The sequence below is a fragment of the Strigops habroptila genome, chromosome 3, assembly GCF_004027225.2.
Source record: "Strigops habroptila isolate Jane chromosome 3, bStrHab1.2.pri, whole genome shotgun sequence".
NCBI classification, from domain to species: domain Eukaryota; kingdom Metazoa; phylum Chordata; class Aves; order Psittaciformes; family Psittacidae; genus Strigops; species Strigops habroptila.
Window position 1 is genome coordinate 3,029,688 of NC_044279.2, and position 16,616 is coordinate 3,046,303.

Below are 16,616 nucleotides of genomic sequence, written 5' to 3' on the forward strand. Positions count from 1 at the left end.
GGTCTGAAGCTTTTTGTGGCTTGTGGTCCCTGAAATATGGCTTTGGGAAGATGCAAAGCCCCAAAAAGTTAATTTCAGCATCTTGAGTTATATTTTCCATGTCTTTTTGAAAGAACCCACAGACCTCTGGGTCCCCAAATGCCACTAGTTAAAAACCCCACTGCTTTAACTTCCCCAGGCCACGCCTATGGCCTTTTCCCTCTCTTTAAGAGCCCACACTCATTGTTGATGCCCAAAGCGCAAGTTTTTGGGGGACGTGAGCCTGTTTGTAGTTAGAGTCAAAGATGAAAACAAGGGTTCAACTCCTTCCATGGATGCATATGAAAATGCATATGAATTTCCCCTCTTCTCACTGCCAAGAAAGATTTCCCAGGAACAGGGCTTGAAGCAACCTGCTCTCGTGAAGGTGTCCCTGCCCATGTCAGGGGGGTTGGAACTCAATGAGCTTTAAGATCCTTTCCAACCTATGATCTCAGCTCGAATTTATCCTTCTTTTGCTATAGCATCTCCTGCCTTTCCTGAATGGAGTTTCCCAGGCAGTGGATAAGATTTAACTCCTTCATGGCAGGAAGAGCTAAATTCCAACTATCCATTGCAGGGATGGAAGACAACCTGGAGGCCAGAAAGAGTAGGCAGGGAGGAATGGCTATTGGCCACATCACCATAGAAATTTAAGGTCAGTTATGCCTTCGTCTCGACATTTATGGCATTCCCATTGTCAGGAACCTGAGGAAGCCTGGAAATGTCAAAACATTGCTAAAACTGACCTTAAATTTTACTTGCAAATAGGGTTGCATATTCCTTCCTTTTTCTGACTCCAGACGGAAAACTGCTTTGGCTCCAGCAGAGGGAAAAGGGAATTTCAGCTGCTCCTTCCTTCCCCAGCCTTGTTCCCCCCTTGTGATAAAGACATCTCAGGAGACGCAAAGCCAGCTCCACACCTTGGTCAGACTTTGGCTAAAACAAGCCTCTTGTTATGTCCCCAGATTCCTTTTGTTTTGTTCCTGTCTCATCCTTCTTCCCAACTGGGAAATCAAACACTTTTCCCCAGTCAGAAATTAAGCTGTCATATTGCATCTCATCCTGAAAGAGGGACTACGGTAATGAAACTGATTCAGATCGTCACAGCCAGACAGCTCCGATCTCCAGAGCCTTTACAGCATCTCTGTGTCCTGCAATGCCTCTCCAGGACTCCTGACCCCAGCCCTGACTGAAAATGCCGTTAGGAAGGTCTGGACTTGGCTTCCATTGAGCTCCCTCTGCTGACCACCTTGCAAAAGACATCAACCATACCTGGCTGGTGTTCGAGTTGACATCCCCTTCAGCCTTTGAGCAAGGACTTTGGGCAGAGCAGGGACAGAGACTCTTGGGTGATGCTGGGAAGTTGGGCTGGGGAGACTAGTAGGACATAACCCTCTACCAGAAGCTGTCTGGCTTTGCATAAAGAGAATAAAACCCAAGTGATGCCATGATGCCAGAAGTCGCCTCCCAGGCTATGTAGCCTGCTCCAGCTTTACTCACGACACAAAAGCTGGTGTGATACAAAGCTGATGACTGTGAGGAACAGACACCCTGTATGTTATTTTGGTGACAAGTGACCCTTCCCCTTGGAGGAAAGGAGAGCTGCTACTGGGTCATGCCTGCACACCCCACTAGATTTCAGGATCCCAAATTGTTGTTCTGATCTAAGAATGGGGGACCCTCTTCAATTTGACCCTTGCCAGCTACCTGCAGGTACAGCCTGCCTTGCCATGGGCTCTGGGTGGGCTGGGAAATCTCAGATTTTCCCTCAGAGATAAAGAGATGAAAGAAATGGAAAAATCATTGTCTCCTGCCCTGTCTTGCTCCAGGATGGCTGGGAACATCTCAGGGTCCTCTAACTGACACCTAAATAAGATTTCCCTGAAAGTTTGCCTCATCCTCTCTATCCTCCTGAATTTTCTCCTTGGATGTATCTGTCCAACATGCTTGAGCAAGGAAACCACTGGAGGGGGCAGAAAGCTCAGACTATGAAATGTGGGAAGGGGTGGGAGTGCTTGTGGCTTAGACCATGTGGGTGTTCACAGCAGCCCTGCACATCCCTGTCCCCACAGAGTCTGGGGCGTGCAAGCTGGTTGCTGGTCCCTTTGTCCCCACCATCCTCCCTTCTCCCCATTTCCCCATTCCCACTCCACCCAGACCCATGTTCTCATTCCAAATATCCTATTTTCTCATGACCGGGCATGAGAAGATTAGGAGGCACATGACAACCCTGGTGATAAGAGTCAAAGAGGCAGACAGGGAACTTGAGAAGGAGAGAAGGAAAGGTGAATTTAAGGTAAAAACTAAAGACACATGAGAGAAGTATGGCAACTGTGTCCAAGCTGTAAACACAGAAGTTGGAAGAGATGAGGATGGGCGCAACATCTCCATCTTACACAAGCTGAGGACCCCAGTGTGATTGGCACTACCACATCATGCCCAGCAATGGACAGGTTGGGGAGGCAAATGGGGATGCCAACATGAAATGAAGCCTGTGTCCCATCAAAACATCCTGCCCTGGTGACTGGTCCTTTCTGGTGTGAATGGGGTGTGCTGGTTCCCACTTGCCACATCTAATTTACCAGCACTGGGAGGAAGGTGCAAGGAAAGGGTGGCCAGGATTATTCTGTTAAAGAGTGAGTGAATTTGTCCCCTGAGGGAAATGTCACCCTTTCGAATCAGAAAGGAAAGCTGAAATGTCAAAACCTTTTGCAAAACAACGATGCCCACAAATTACCTGTTTGGAGGTGGTGGAAAGGCCTCATTTCAGTTTGCTGAGCTGACCCAAACCACTGAGCTGTCTCTCATGCTGCTTCCCTCGTCCTTTGCCATCAAATGCTATGTGTTTGATGGCTTCATGTGCCTCTTCTTCCCTATGAGCCCACCTCACTGCCAGGTTGAGTCTCGCAATGCAAAAGCAATCAGAAGAAAACTGCTGTGCATCCAGTGCTGAGGCTTCTCCAAAAAGAATTCATTTGTTTGGATTTGATTTCTGGGAATTCATTATTATATTTTTTTAATGGTAAGCTTATTTTTTTCTTTTTCGTTGAATAAAAAAAAAAATAATTGTATAATGTGCTAATTGCCATTTGTTAAAATACACAAACCCTCTGTTCTCAGCAGCAATTTCTGATCAGATCCAATCACCGCTCTTTTGTCTTGGAAATTGGTTTTAATTAGCAAAATTGCAGATAAGACCTTTTCCATTGCCAGAAAACTGACAGCATTTTATTTTTTTGGGTCTCATATTAGAGAAGTTGGATGTTTTAGTCTGTTTCTGGGAAAATTAAAGGAAAAAAGAGAAAACAGGGAATCAGAATCTTCTTTTTTGCATAGGAACAAGACAGGCTCAGTCAGGACTCTCTGTTGGTTTTCTAACAACTGTGTTATTTCCACCTCCCCACCATAAAAGAAGATAAAATGACTTAAAGAAACTTCCTCCTTGATTTTCTCCTCCCAGCACTATCTGTCTCTGTCTATTTTGTCTGCTCAGGGTGTTTGGTTTCCAGCAGCGACTACTGGATCTGGTTAATGGTGTGAACTTCCCACCTCTCCCCATAGCCTTGTGGCCCCAGGCCACTACATAGGTCTGGGCAGCAGCTGAGCACCTTGGTCCCTGCATACCCAAATGATAAGAGAAACTCACTGCGTGGTCTTATCAGGGTTTTGCATGTCTTAGCAAATCATTACCACTAGAAAGGCCAAGCACAAGGGCCACTGGTGGCTTTTAATGCACTTAATTTGTTATCACAGTGATGTTAAGCACTGGCTTGCTGGCAGGTATGACTAAGGCAAAAGCCCATGGCTCATGGGACTGTGGAGTAGTTGGTCCCTAAGGAATGGCCAGGGAAACACTAGAGAACTTGGTCTGTAGAGCTGTTTGTGCAGCATGTTTCTGTATCCCGGTGCAAAAATGAGAGCTGCAGGGATGCTCTTGCTCAGGCCCTAATAGCATCTGCAGCTCTGCCAACCTCCAAGCACTCTGCTTGGGAGGGGAGAGCTCACCAGCACCTTCCCCTTGTTTCCCTCTGTTTAAGGAATCAGGAGTCACCCAAAGCAAACTTGGGCATTTCAGGCGGTGGTGGGATGGAGAGTTGGACAAGAGATGGGAAAGGGCAGAGAAATCTAGGGCAGAGAAATACCCCTGTTCCACCCCACCCCATAAGGGGTGGCCATGACAGGCAAAGGCAGATGAAGACATGAACATGGCCCACATGCCTTTGGTTAGGCTGACAACGCTGCAATAGCAGCATCACTGTTTTCTACCATGTGCACAAGGAAAACAAAGAGCTTGAAGGTCTTATACCTGGTCTATTCAGGTGCATGGAGCTCTTGGGACTGTGCTTATCCTCTCCAAAGATTTCTAGGGTTCAGATTGACCCTCCTAACCTTGGACATTTAGTAACAAACCCTGGAGGTGGTGGAGTGAGACTGGGCTTGGTTTAACCAAGCCCTTGCAAGGCAGAAGAAGAGCCCTTAGCATCTCGCTGCAGAGGTGGGATAGTACCTCACCCCTCTACAGCCTGTATCTGTGTCCCCAGCAGGTTGCTTTAGGCCGCAGGTGGCAAACCTGAGATTTAACCATGATCTCTTGGGTCCCAAACCATGATCTTAATCTCATCCTCAGGATGAGATGTGCTCTCTGACATGCATGCATGCATGCCTCACTTTCCTGTCTTTGCATGATAATGTTTCAGCCTCACAGAGGTATCATAAAGTTTAATTAGCTGCAGGCAAAGCCCTTTGAGATCCTCTGATGAGATATGCTATAGAAGCACAAAGTATTAATTTAACATTATTAACATCATTGGTTAGTGGATGGTGAACAGAGGGTTAGTGTTAGAGGTATTTATTCTTCATGGGAGATGAAGAGGAAATAACATCCCTCATGGTTCAGCGGTAGAACCAGCTTCTTAGTGTTTGCACTAATGGCTTGGACAGAAGCAGGGCACTTGCAATTGTTAAAGATGCAGCTGATAATTAAATAGCAGGTGTTATTAAGACATATAGAGAAGTGCCATGCCTACGCCATAATCTTATGCAAATAGCTCAGGAGTGGAATATGCTCTTTTAGGTGTCTTAAGCGTAATGGGATGCCACTGGGTGAGAGTTCCACACACTCGTTAAAGCATGAATAGGATTGAATTAGGTCGTGTAGCAGTGGATAGTGAGCTTGGTATATTGACAGAGCCAACATAGAATCATAGATTCATAGAATAGTTAGAGTTCGAAAGGATCTAAAGATTACCCAGTTCCAACCTCCTGCCGTGGGCTGGGACGCCTCACACTAGACCATGTCGCCCAAGGCTCTGTCCAACCTGGCCTTGAACACTGCCAGGGATGGAGCATTTGCCGCTTCTCTGGATAACCTGTGCCAGCGCCTCACCACCCTCACAGTAAAGAACTTCTTCCTTATATCTAACCTGAACTTCCCCTGTTTCAGTTTGAGCCCATCACCCCTTGCCCTGTCGCTCCAGTCCCTGATGAAGAGTCCCTCTCCAGCATCCTTGTAGCCCCCTTCAGACACTGGAAGCTGCCCTGAGGTTTCCACTCAGCTTCTCTTCTCCAGGCTGAACAGCCTCAATGTTCTCAGCCTGTCTTCATATGGGAGGTGCTCCAGCCCCTGATCATCCTTGTGGCCTCCTCTGGACTTGCTCCAGCAGCTCCATATCCCTCTTATGCTGGGGACACCAGAACTTCACACAGTACTCTAAGTACGGTCTCACCAGAGCGGAACGTTTGAGTTACTGATATTTTATTAAAGCAAAAGTGTTATTGCCAGTACAAGGTATTTTTTCTGCATAAGCTGTAGTAGATGCACCAGATGAGAGTGCAGCAAAGACACAGCAAGCTCCAGGGCCCCGAGTACACGCTGACTCTCAACAGAGACAAGAGATATGATTAGTTGGGGTTGGGCTATTTCCTTATCCCTTTTACAGTCCAGCTGCCGGGTGCAGGCAGCTGCCTTCCAGGTGACCACTTCTCTAAGGCAGGCGCTTGTGTCTGGAAGTACTTAGTTATTAAAAGTCCCATTTGCCTTTACTTACAATTTACTGAACTTATGGTTTTGGGGCTGTAATGTCCCCTCTGGGCAGCTGCCTTCATGGTGCTTTGCCATGTTCCTGCCTTTCAGCCAACGCGAGTCAGGGATCTGAGACACTGGTGCTGGAGGGCAACACTTTGCACATGCTGAAACGATTTTCTCTGCCGTTTCCCCCCACTCCTGGGGGAGGGTGGAATATTTCAACAATGCAGAAGAAGAGTGGAAGGAGAAAGTCATTCTTCTGCTCCCTTGAAAATCCACCATGTTTTGCTTCTGAAGAGCCTCAGCTGGGAAAGCGTGGTGTGTAAACCCGTAGGATGCTCCACATGCAATGGTCAAGGAAGAGGAGATGGGGGAACCCATGGGCAAAAGACTCTGAAGGAGAGCCCCCATTTACCAAGCTAAACCCACTGGCAGGCAGCTCCATCCATTTAGTCTTGATTTATGCAGCAGCTGTGATCAGTTACCTGGGATGAATTATGTTGCTGGCTCGAGGCAGAGGTCAGTGATGCTGACTTGAGAGCCTGAACTCTGCCTGTGACCCAGAGCCCAGCTTGGTTTGGTTCAGTCTGGAAGAACTCCCCCATCGTCAGACTTAAGCACCAATCACAGTTGTGATTTTGGGTCTCTCCCTTTGTTTTAAGTTGATAAATTGCATTGAAAAAGTCAGAGAGTCAAGGTCAAAAGTTAGGAAGTGGCAGAATTGAGGTCACCCAAGGAAAAAGGGACTAATAATGTGTGATCCTGTAATTAAAGTCTAGCTTGCAGTGTGTCAGTGCAGGGAGAAGCTTTAGGAGTGCAGAATCTCCTTTCTGTTTGGCAGTACCTAATTCTTGAGAGCCTGACACTGCAACTTTAACATTATATTAAAAACAGGCTTAGTTTGGTTTGCTTTTGCATCATTTCATCATTTGGATGGCAACAAACATTACAACAGATACCAAGACACATCAATCTAATATAGAGTGAGGTTTTGGCCTGAAAAGTAACATGTCTTCAATGCGTATGACTAGTAAACAGCAAGATAAGATGCTGATAATTATATCCCTGCTCAGTGGTGGGGCTGGGAATACAAACCACATTCCTAAATGCCTAACCTATCCCCATGTGTTGTCCTCCTGTGCAAATGGGCTGGATGTGTTGGGAACCTAACATGTTATTACACTTGAACAGAGCCTGGGTATGTGCCCATTTAATTTTAGCAAATCCAGATATTTCTGTTCTGCTGCAGCTGGAGGAAATAAATGGGAGATCTTGAGGAATTTGGGTGCTTGTGTTTTGACACCAAGCCCAAAAGGGTTTCCTTCGCAGCTATTCTCAGGAGAGGAGTTCCCACACCCTGCAGAGCTGTGATGGGATTGCTGTGTCCATTTGTTCTATAACAATGTTTACAAAAATCTCAGCTCACCATTTTGCTGTGGCTTTCATTCCACAATATGGGACTCAGTTTTGGGAGCAGTTCTTCAGCTATCCATACAACCCTCTGGAGACTGCACATTTAAAATTCCTGATCCAGCATGTGGCAGCGCTAAAGGAGTCTTAATGGGATGAAGGTTCCTAGGGAATGGAGAGAGCTGCAGTGCTGCTTTTGCTCTCTCAAATCTGCAAAGCAAACTGAGAGCGTGCTGAGAGTGGCAGAGATCTCCTTTATGAGTCCTGCCACTTGAAATACAAAACTCTAGCAGAAAGATGGAGCAATTTGAGTTTGAGATTGGGGTGTTCATTTTATCTATTGTTAGCCACTAGAGATAAGCCAAGCCTTAAAGCTTTAGGCCAGCCTCCAAGTTGTGTAACATACAGGCTCACATTGGATTGATTCTGCATGTGTTGCAAATCGTAGATTCGTAATGGTTTGGGTTGGAAAGGACCTTAAAACTCATCCAGTTCCAATCCCTTACCATGGGCAGGGACACCTTCCACACAGATCCCTATCTGCAATGTCCCATGCATGTAATCACAATCTCTGCTTCAGGGAGCAAGGACATTTTGGGGTGATTGGAGTTAACCCTCCAGCAGCCCCCATGTGCTCTCACAACTAAGACTCAGAAGCCTGGGAGTGGGTGAATAATTTAACATCCGCACTTAGTCTTTATAGCTGGTTTTAATGGGGGGTAATAGTACTGCTAATAACAAAATCCATTGAAGACACCCTGTGCAAGTCCATAACACTAGCTTAATGGCAAAAAGGTAATTGGCATGCAGTTGAAGCTGTCCTTTTGTATTAACCCTGTGGATTTCTGAGACATCTTCCTTGAAGCGATGGCCTTGGCAGCACATGTGGAGTAAAATACAGATGTGTTTTATGCTAAGCTAATGCAAATCTGGATTGAAACAGGGTGCACAGCTACCTGTTCACACCAGACAGAAAAGATGAGAGACAATGACAGTGCTGAAAACACTGACAACAATTAGTACATGTGAGGTTCTTGGGCTTGTGCACCCAGGTGCTGTGCACCCACCACTTTCACTGTCACTAACTGGGAACATGAGAATATTTAAGATTCCATCCTGGGCACTTTCAAACCAGATGCCAAAACCCCCTTAATCTGCCATGGACTGTACTTAGAAGTGCTGAGCAGAGGATTGGAGGGCTTCCCCTTCCCAGCAGCCCAGATGTACAACAGATTTGTGGTCTTCTCAGCATGGCCAAAGAGCATGTTCTATGCATAGCTACTCTAAAAGGACATCCCTGCCTAAGATGTCTCAATGTCCCACTGCCCCTGGACAGGACAGTTCTCAGGGCTATGGGTTTGCCTAAAGGAAGGTTAGACTGTACCTGCGAAATGAGCGGAGAGACAGAGCATCTCTATAGCTGTGCATTCTACCCACGGGATGGGGCTTTCACCCATCACTCTTTCTCCTTTCATGGTGTTCTTTCACTCTCCATCCTACGGAGTGATCCCTCAGCTGACAGAACTGGAGCCAGGGCTCTCCAGGGCGTGATGGAGGGTTTTCCATCTAGTGCAGTCCCAAAGGGTACAGCGTTGGCTTTCCATCCAAAACGATTGCTCCTCCCATGTCCCAGGGTTGCCCTCATCCTCCCAGCCTGGCTCTGTGTTAACTCTGTCCCTCTCTGTTCCCGTTTGCTCAGGTGCACAAGGAAGGAGCGGTGTGAGCGCTCCAGCGAGCCTCGGAGATTCGCCTCGGAGATGAAGCAGTGTGTCCGGCTCACCGTGCATCCCAACAACATCTCTGTCTCCCAGTACAACGTATTGGTGAGGAACGTTAATCCTTGCACACACCCCCAGGTTTAATCTGCCCATGCACAGAGCCAGGTATGTGCCACCTGGATTCAGCATGAGTGGGGAGGACTGGCAGCTTGATGCAAGAGGTTCTCCAGAGTCCATTAACTTCCCCATCAACTGTCACAAAGGAAGAGTTGCAATGGGAGGACATTTTGGCCTTGGTTATCCCCTGTCTAGAAGTGTGGAAAGAGATTTCTCTGTTTGCTTTGAGTAGATGAGGGCAGGTCTGAAGGAACTCTGTGCCCTGTAAGTGTTACGTGCACCCAGAGTAGCTGTTTCCTTCTCTGGGAGAGGGATTTGGTTATGGCTGGACATGGACTTCAAGCAAGGAACATTGTCATGGTCAGAAATTACCTTCTAGAAGAAGGGCAAGTGAGGAATACCATGAGTTATTTTAGTAAGCTCCAAGTTCCCATCATCTTGGGTGGAAATATCTCCTTCTTAAGCCACCAAGAATTCCACCCTGCTCCAGCTCCAGCACAAGGCATGCAGAGCATAGAGGCAGGATGCTACACAGAGGAATCCGATGCTGCCAAGGTTCATGCTATCTCTTGTGATCTCTCTCAGAACAAGGTTTAACCTTTATGGCCTTGAGCTACTCAAATTAGCATTCAACGAAGCCACATAGTGAATACCGACAGAGCATTAGATGATCCTGATGTTTTTCTGGCCTTTAGATGAGAAATCTCTGTTGAAGATGTAACCAGCTTGTGGTTTCTCCCCTCGCTCATGACAGCAGCACCTTATGTGGTGAGATCCCAACGCCATCTGAGAAGAAGGCAGAGACCCATTTAATTCAGACTACTAGGGCTCTATCTTCTTGGCCATACTAGTTTGAGCTGGAAGTAAGTCGATAACCCAGGCCCCAGAAGCTCTGTCTCTGTACAAGTTGGTCACTAGCCCCACACCCTGAAAGCTCTCCATGGAATTGCTCAAAGTGCACCTGCCAGACATGTTCCAGGTGACAGGATTTGGAATGCTAGGGTTTCTCCAGTGATAATGAAATGGGCCTTTCAAAGCCTTCATGTCCAATCACTGCTGCTTTGTTTCAGTCTCCTAACTTTGCTGTGACTTTACTTTCCTCGGCTTCAAACATAACTGATCTGAGACATCTTAAGTTCTTTGTTCTTCTGGGAGTTCAAGGTTCCTTTTTCTTATTCTCTCAGTAGTCATTGAATTCTTTCATGTTAGAATGAATCCTGGGGGACTTGCTGGCTCAGGGCGATTGGAAATGATAACAGCATAAAAGACCTTTACCTCTAGGTTACTCCCAGGGCAAGTCTACCCAGAGCTGTTGGGATCAGAAGTTGCCATCATCTGACTGTTGCCCAATAATCTGCATGAATATTTCAATGGGAGTCTCAGCCCAGTCCCAGATTGGAGACCAAGCTCATCCACATCTACAGATGGTCTCTTGTCAAACCTCTTCATCAGGAATTGTAGCGATAGGACAAGGGGTGATGGGTTCAAAGTGAAACAGGGGAAGTTCAGGTTAGATATAAGGAAAAAGTTCTTCCCTGTGAGGGTGGTGAGGCGCTGGCACAGGTTGCCCAGAGAAGTGGTAAATGCCCCATCCCTGGCAGTGTTCAAGGCCAGGTTGGACAGAGCCTTGGGCGACATGATCTAGTATGAGGCGTCCCTGCCCATGGCAGGGGGTTGGAACTTAAGGGTGACCTTAAGGTCCTTTCCAACCTTAACTATGCTATGATTCTATGGTTCTATGAAACCAGAAGAGGAGCACCAATGAATGAATGGCTGGTGGTGTCCTTACTGATTCTCACTTGGGTTTTAGCAAAGGGTCAATGATACTGAGTTCTTGCCCATAGGTGTAGAGAAAGTATCCATATGGCCATATCCTCACTGCAGCACTTGCAGAGCAGGCTTGTGGGATATAGGGCTTCTTCAGAGTGTGCACTGGCTCATGACATCTGTGGCCAAGCACTATTGGTCTATCCACTGGTGTCATCTTCTGCATGGCACAGCTTCATTCTGCATCATCCATGCTCAGAGAGAGACTTGTTAAGCAGAATAGTCTTCCTTTCTCCATTGATAGCAGGGTATTAATGAGTAGGGAGAATGGATTTAGCCTGAGTGTTAAATCCATTCAAATAACCAAAGCTTTTTCCTACTCCCCATCCAAGACAAAACCCCTCTCTTTTCCCATTGCCATTCCCATTGCCCAAAAATGAACATACTCTCACAAAGGCTTTATGTCAGCCAGGACTGAGGCCTGTCTGCTCTGCCTTCCCTCTGAGGGTACCTAGTGTGAAGAAGCTCCAAACTTTCTCTAAGTGACAGAAGCAATGTGGGGGAGCAGTGAGCATTATGTGATGTTATCATCCTCTCCTGCTTTTTCACCTGGACTGACCTCCTCTGTTCTTTGTGCTGGTAGAAACAACACTTCAGCATGCATTTGTGTCTCCTTTCAGTGGCCTTCACCTCAGCTGGGGCCTCAGCTATCTCCTGGAGGAGGCAAGTGTGGAGAGCACCTGCATTTGTGCCTGTGTCAAGTGGTTGGCTCTGCTGTTTGGTCACGACACTAAATCTATACTAACACTTAAGTCTTCAGCAGGTTCTAGAAGTACCCTGGGATGCCTCTCTGTTCAGACATGATCTGTTGGGTTGGGCAGGACCCTTAGTGATGGAAAGCCATGGTGCAGAACCTGGGGAGTTAGTAGCATGAGTGTCCTTCTCCCTGGCAGAAACCAGCCATGAGATTCCTTTCTCACAAGCAATGACATAGTAACACCAGTGGGTGCTGTGAACTCCAAAAACATGGGCAATTCCTCCTTCACAGCTTTTGTTATATCTGGAGCCCCATTATAGCATGTTCCCAGAACCAACCGCTTCTTTGGTGGGATGGGCAGGAGAGGTTTGCTGTGCCTCTAGAGACAGCGGGGTGTTTTTTGTGGTGGACTGAAGGCTGTAACTAGACTCTCCTTACACAGGAACTTGGTGACAGAGCGCTCCCCCATCTGCTGATGCTAGGAGAGCAGGCCGTAGAGAGTTAGACTGGAGCGCTACAGTTTCTCTGTAGTCTGCAGAGTGCCTCTTGTGAGTAGTAGTCACCTTCCTCAGAAACCGCGTGCCTTGGGGGCCACCGAAGCCCTGGTCTTCACGGCTGCCTCCAAAGACTCCCTGCCTAACCTTACACTTGCATGACAGATAGTGAGCACTCCCTCCCCTCCACTGACCCAGCCAGCACTGGGATGCAGTGCCGTTGTCCCTGCATAGCCACGTACCACTTGTGTTGGCATCAGCATCTCATCCCCTTCCCCTTCCGCACACACATCCCTCTCCTGAATCGCTGCTTTCTGTTGAAGGAGGATGCTCTCTCTAGCAAGAGGCTCTTTGTCCAACCTCTCCAGTGTAATTCTCTCCTGCTGACCCAGCTCTGTAGTTTGGCTTAGTATTCTCTCTTTTCTTTTTTTTCTTCTATGTCTTCTTTCCTCCCTTCATCTTTGCTTGCAGCTGGTCTTGGAGACCTACAATGTGCCCGAGCTGTCAGCAGGAGTCAATTGCACCTTCGAGGACCTTTCAGAGATGGATGGCTTGGTGGTGGGCAGTCAGATCCAGTGCATCTCACCAGCTGCCAAAGAAGTGCCCCAGATCGTCACAGAGAATGGTGGGTACCCCACAGCTCCTCTATCTGCACCACTTCTCCCTCCTTTCCTCACCCCACATCCCTCTGTCTCTCTATCTTCTTTCTCCCAAAGCAGAGTTTGGGACCCTGAGCACAGGGAGTAGGTGGGGTGCTGTGCTGGTGGAGCTGCACAGCAGCACATTGAGCTGTCTGAATGTGTGTGTGTTTATGTGTGTACACGTGTGCAAGCACTGAGCTGCTATGCCAGTACCTGCGTTAAGGTGCTGATATGTGTGATGCTATATGTTTTCAGACTGCCACCGAGTGGCAGTTGCATATATCTAACAAAGACAAGAGGCAGATGTGGGATATTCATTCACCTTTTGACCAGACTGGTGTTAAACAACCCAGGGAATGAGGCTGTGTGTGCTCTTAACACATCCCACCCCATGCAGCAACCAGAAAGTCCTGCAGACGTCAATGACCCTGTCTGTAATTTCACCCTGCTCCTCCCACATTTAGATCTGTAATCTCAGGTTCTTGTCTTTGTCCCTTTCAGCCATTCCAGGTTTGTTACTGGCTCCAAAGTGGTCCAGCACAGAAAAATACCTTGTTTCCAAGGATGTGTCTGTGTCCACCCCCTCCCAGCTTCCTGCTCTATTTTTATTCCCCTTTTCCAACTAATTTTCTAGGTGCTTTCAAGAGAACCTGTGTCTCTTTGCAGAGACTTACTATATAAACCTTCACCCTGTTCACCCCAAAAGATGCAGAGAGGATGCTGCCATTTTTGTTCTTGGCTTCTTGTATTCACAAGAATATTCAACAAGAAATTTACAAGAATTTACTGTCAAGTTTGTCTCTGAGGATCCTGGGGACACAGAAAATGAAATGACATGAACTGTCACCATCATCTCTGCTTTCCCCAAGCCTCACAGGGCTGCGTGTTCTCTCCATTGCGGTCCCAAAACAAGCCCCCAGAGCACTGTTACCATTTTCAGGTCCCACTGAGTTATCTGTCGTGTTTGCCTGCTAAGATAGATGCCAGAAACTATTTCCTTGCTATGGACATCTGTCCCAGGCCAGGCTATAATCAACCAGCAAACAAAAATAGCAGTGGAAGCTGGAGGCAGAACAAGCGAGAGAGATTTATGTGAAATGAGAAGATGGGCACCCGCAGCTTGATAAACCAGCAGTGGCTGGTGCTCTGCACCTCTATGTAGGCCAAGTCCTCCACCCATAGTGCCAGAAGCTGGATTTGAACCAAAGGATGCATAGCAAGTCTGGTCCCTGGGGCCATCCCATCCTCACACCCCATTTCCTGGGGTAATGGTTGGACTTGATGATCTTAAAGGTCTTTTCCAACCATTCTATGATCCTAAAATATATGCAAGGTGCTGGCAAAGTTGTTGAATCCAACGTGGTTCATAGAACTGTCAAAACTGATGGCAGCAGATGGGCAGCAGAGTCAAGCACTGGCAGCAAAATGTAGTTAGTGAAGTACATGGTCTGTGTGTGCATCTGTGTGTGTGTCTGTAGGTGAGTGTGCATATGGACACACACTGCCATGAACTCTCAAGTTTGCTTTGGACTGATAGATGAATGGATCTTTCAGGGAAGGAGGAAAAAGAGAGGTGAAAGGACCAGCCAGGTTGAAGTCTTGAGTTAAACATGGGTCCCTGCCCCACCAAATTACTGCAATTAATGGACCCACTCATTACCCACAGCTGATGAGCTCTGAGTAGGGCTTTTGGCACTGTGGGGAGAGGTAATAGTTGGCTGGGAGCAGTGGGAAAGGGAATGAGGAGATGGTGCGTAGGAGCTGAGGTGCAGGCTTTGCTGACAATGGGTCTGCTATGGAAAGGGGTGGGTCCTTCTGGAGGTGCAATGGCTTATGGTGTCTCTCACACTGAGGTGGGTTCTTTGCAGCCAAAGGCTGGGATGAATGGACCTTGGGGTGAATGGGGTGAGTGAAGATGGAGGAACTGTTCACATGGGAGTCTTCCTGTTCACCGGCATTTCCCAGGTTGCAGAGAGGGAGCCTCTACCCTATCCTCACTGTTATGGTATCTGTCCTCCTTACTCATTGCTTCATCCTGCTTTCTCAAGATATAGCTTGTCTTTGGGGGCAGGATCTGGAGGTGGCCTATTTCGGGTTGTCCTGGGTATTGAGCCCTATTCAGAGATAGGATGGTGAGGAAAAACTAGCCCTTTCTTTTTCCTCTTAGGGAAGCAGGTACGTTTATCCTTCAGACAGCGTATGCACAGGCCACCAATGCCTGGGTCCAGCAGTCAAATCATCCATAGGCCCCTTCCTGCTGGAGACACCAAATGAACCAGCACCAAGAAGGAACTTTAACAGCCTCTTAATTCCAGACATCTGCATCCTTTCTCTGAGCTTAGCTTTACCACTCCATGACTTCAGTTACCATATTTTTGGAATAAGTGAGGTATGGTCTAGACGTATCGTCATCGTCCAGCCCAGATTCTGCTCCAGGAATGGTAATTTCCAGTGATGAAGACATATTCCATCACCCCTGTACCATAAGAGGGGTGGAGAACTGGGGTCTGGAAGGATTTTACTTCACTTTCTATATCTACTGAGGTTAGACTAGCCAAGGTACGGTGAGACAGCTCTAGCTTCAGTCTGGTGGCATGGCCAATATGGCTTTATTAGGCTACCAAAGCCATCACCTACTGATGTGTCTATTTTTTCCCCAGGAGACCACCACATTGTCCAGCTTCAGCTCAAGTCCAAGGAAACGGGTATGACCTTTGCCAGCACCAGCTTCGTCTTCTACAACTGCAGCGTCCACAACTCGTATGTGCATTTCTGTTGGTGTCTGCTTTCCATTCCACTCCTGGATCTGCCCTAGAACCCACTGCTGACCCATGTGTCCTTCAGTTAGGTGTAGGCCAGGGGTCAAGGTCAATTGTGTGATATTCAGCATGGTGGTGTCCCTCATAAGAACAAGTGTGGTACAGTGACCACTTGTTCTGCTGATGAGCCTCCTTTGCAGGAAGGCATGGTCTTGAGGAGTGTAGGTCCTCTTGTGCCACTCATGTGATGCTGAGGAGCATCACATTAATGGGAGTTCATCACAGAATTGAGTTAAAAGCAAGTCATGACTTCAGCAAATAGCCCCTCATCTTCCTATTTAGCAGTTTTCTGTGGATGGCTGGATCCTGCTCATACCTATGCACCTCCAACCCTTACCCATGCTGTCAGTCCCACCAGTAGGAGCCTGCTACATATGGTTAGCATAGGCTTGGACTCTCAGATTTGGCAAGACAGGAGCTTCTAGTTCCTGCATGATGTGAACTGAGCAGGGAACACCCAGCTGATTCCCTCAACACCACCTTTTCCATCCTTTGAGCTCCTTTCCTGCACCCCATCTTTATGGGGTTAATCTGGTACCCAGGGCTGTTCAGGACCTGCCCCACCAGAGCGCGTCTGCAGCTTTCCTCTTGCAGCAGGTTGCTCCACCCCTGAGCAAGGCTGAGCGGCTCTGTCCCCACCACTGAGTCATCAGAAGTGCCAAAAGCAGATAATTACTGCGGCTCAGCAACCCACAAGGAAAGGCAAATCCTATTTCCATGTTCCTGCTGCTTTGACAAACAGTGTCAGAAAGCAAGTGTTGGAGGGGGGAGAGCAGGAGAGATGGTGGTGTTAAATATTTATGGCATGTTTTGGTTCCTTACTTGACAAACTATAATACACTATCCA

General features: G+C 47.5%; 1 protein-coding gene across 3 annotated transcripts in view; it reads left to right on the top strand.

The window, feature by feature from the left end:
- PLXNA4 (plexin A4) overlaps positions 1–16,616 on the top strand; it is a 475,791-nt gene that overhangs the window by 343,131 nt on the left and 116,044 nt on the right. For all 3 annotated transcript variants that reach the window (XM_030479279.1, XM_030479280.1, XM_030479281.1), the window contains exons 6-8: positions 9,156–9,279; positions 12,781–12,934; positions 15,611–15,710. In XM_030479279.1, coding sequence (XP_030335139.1) covers positions 9,156–9,279; positions 12,781–12,934; positions 15,611–15,710 — 378 coding nt within the window. The remainder of the gene's footprint in view (positions 1–9,155; positions 9,280–12,780; positions 12,935–15,610; positions 15,711–16,616) is intronic.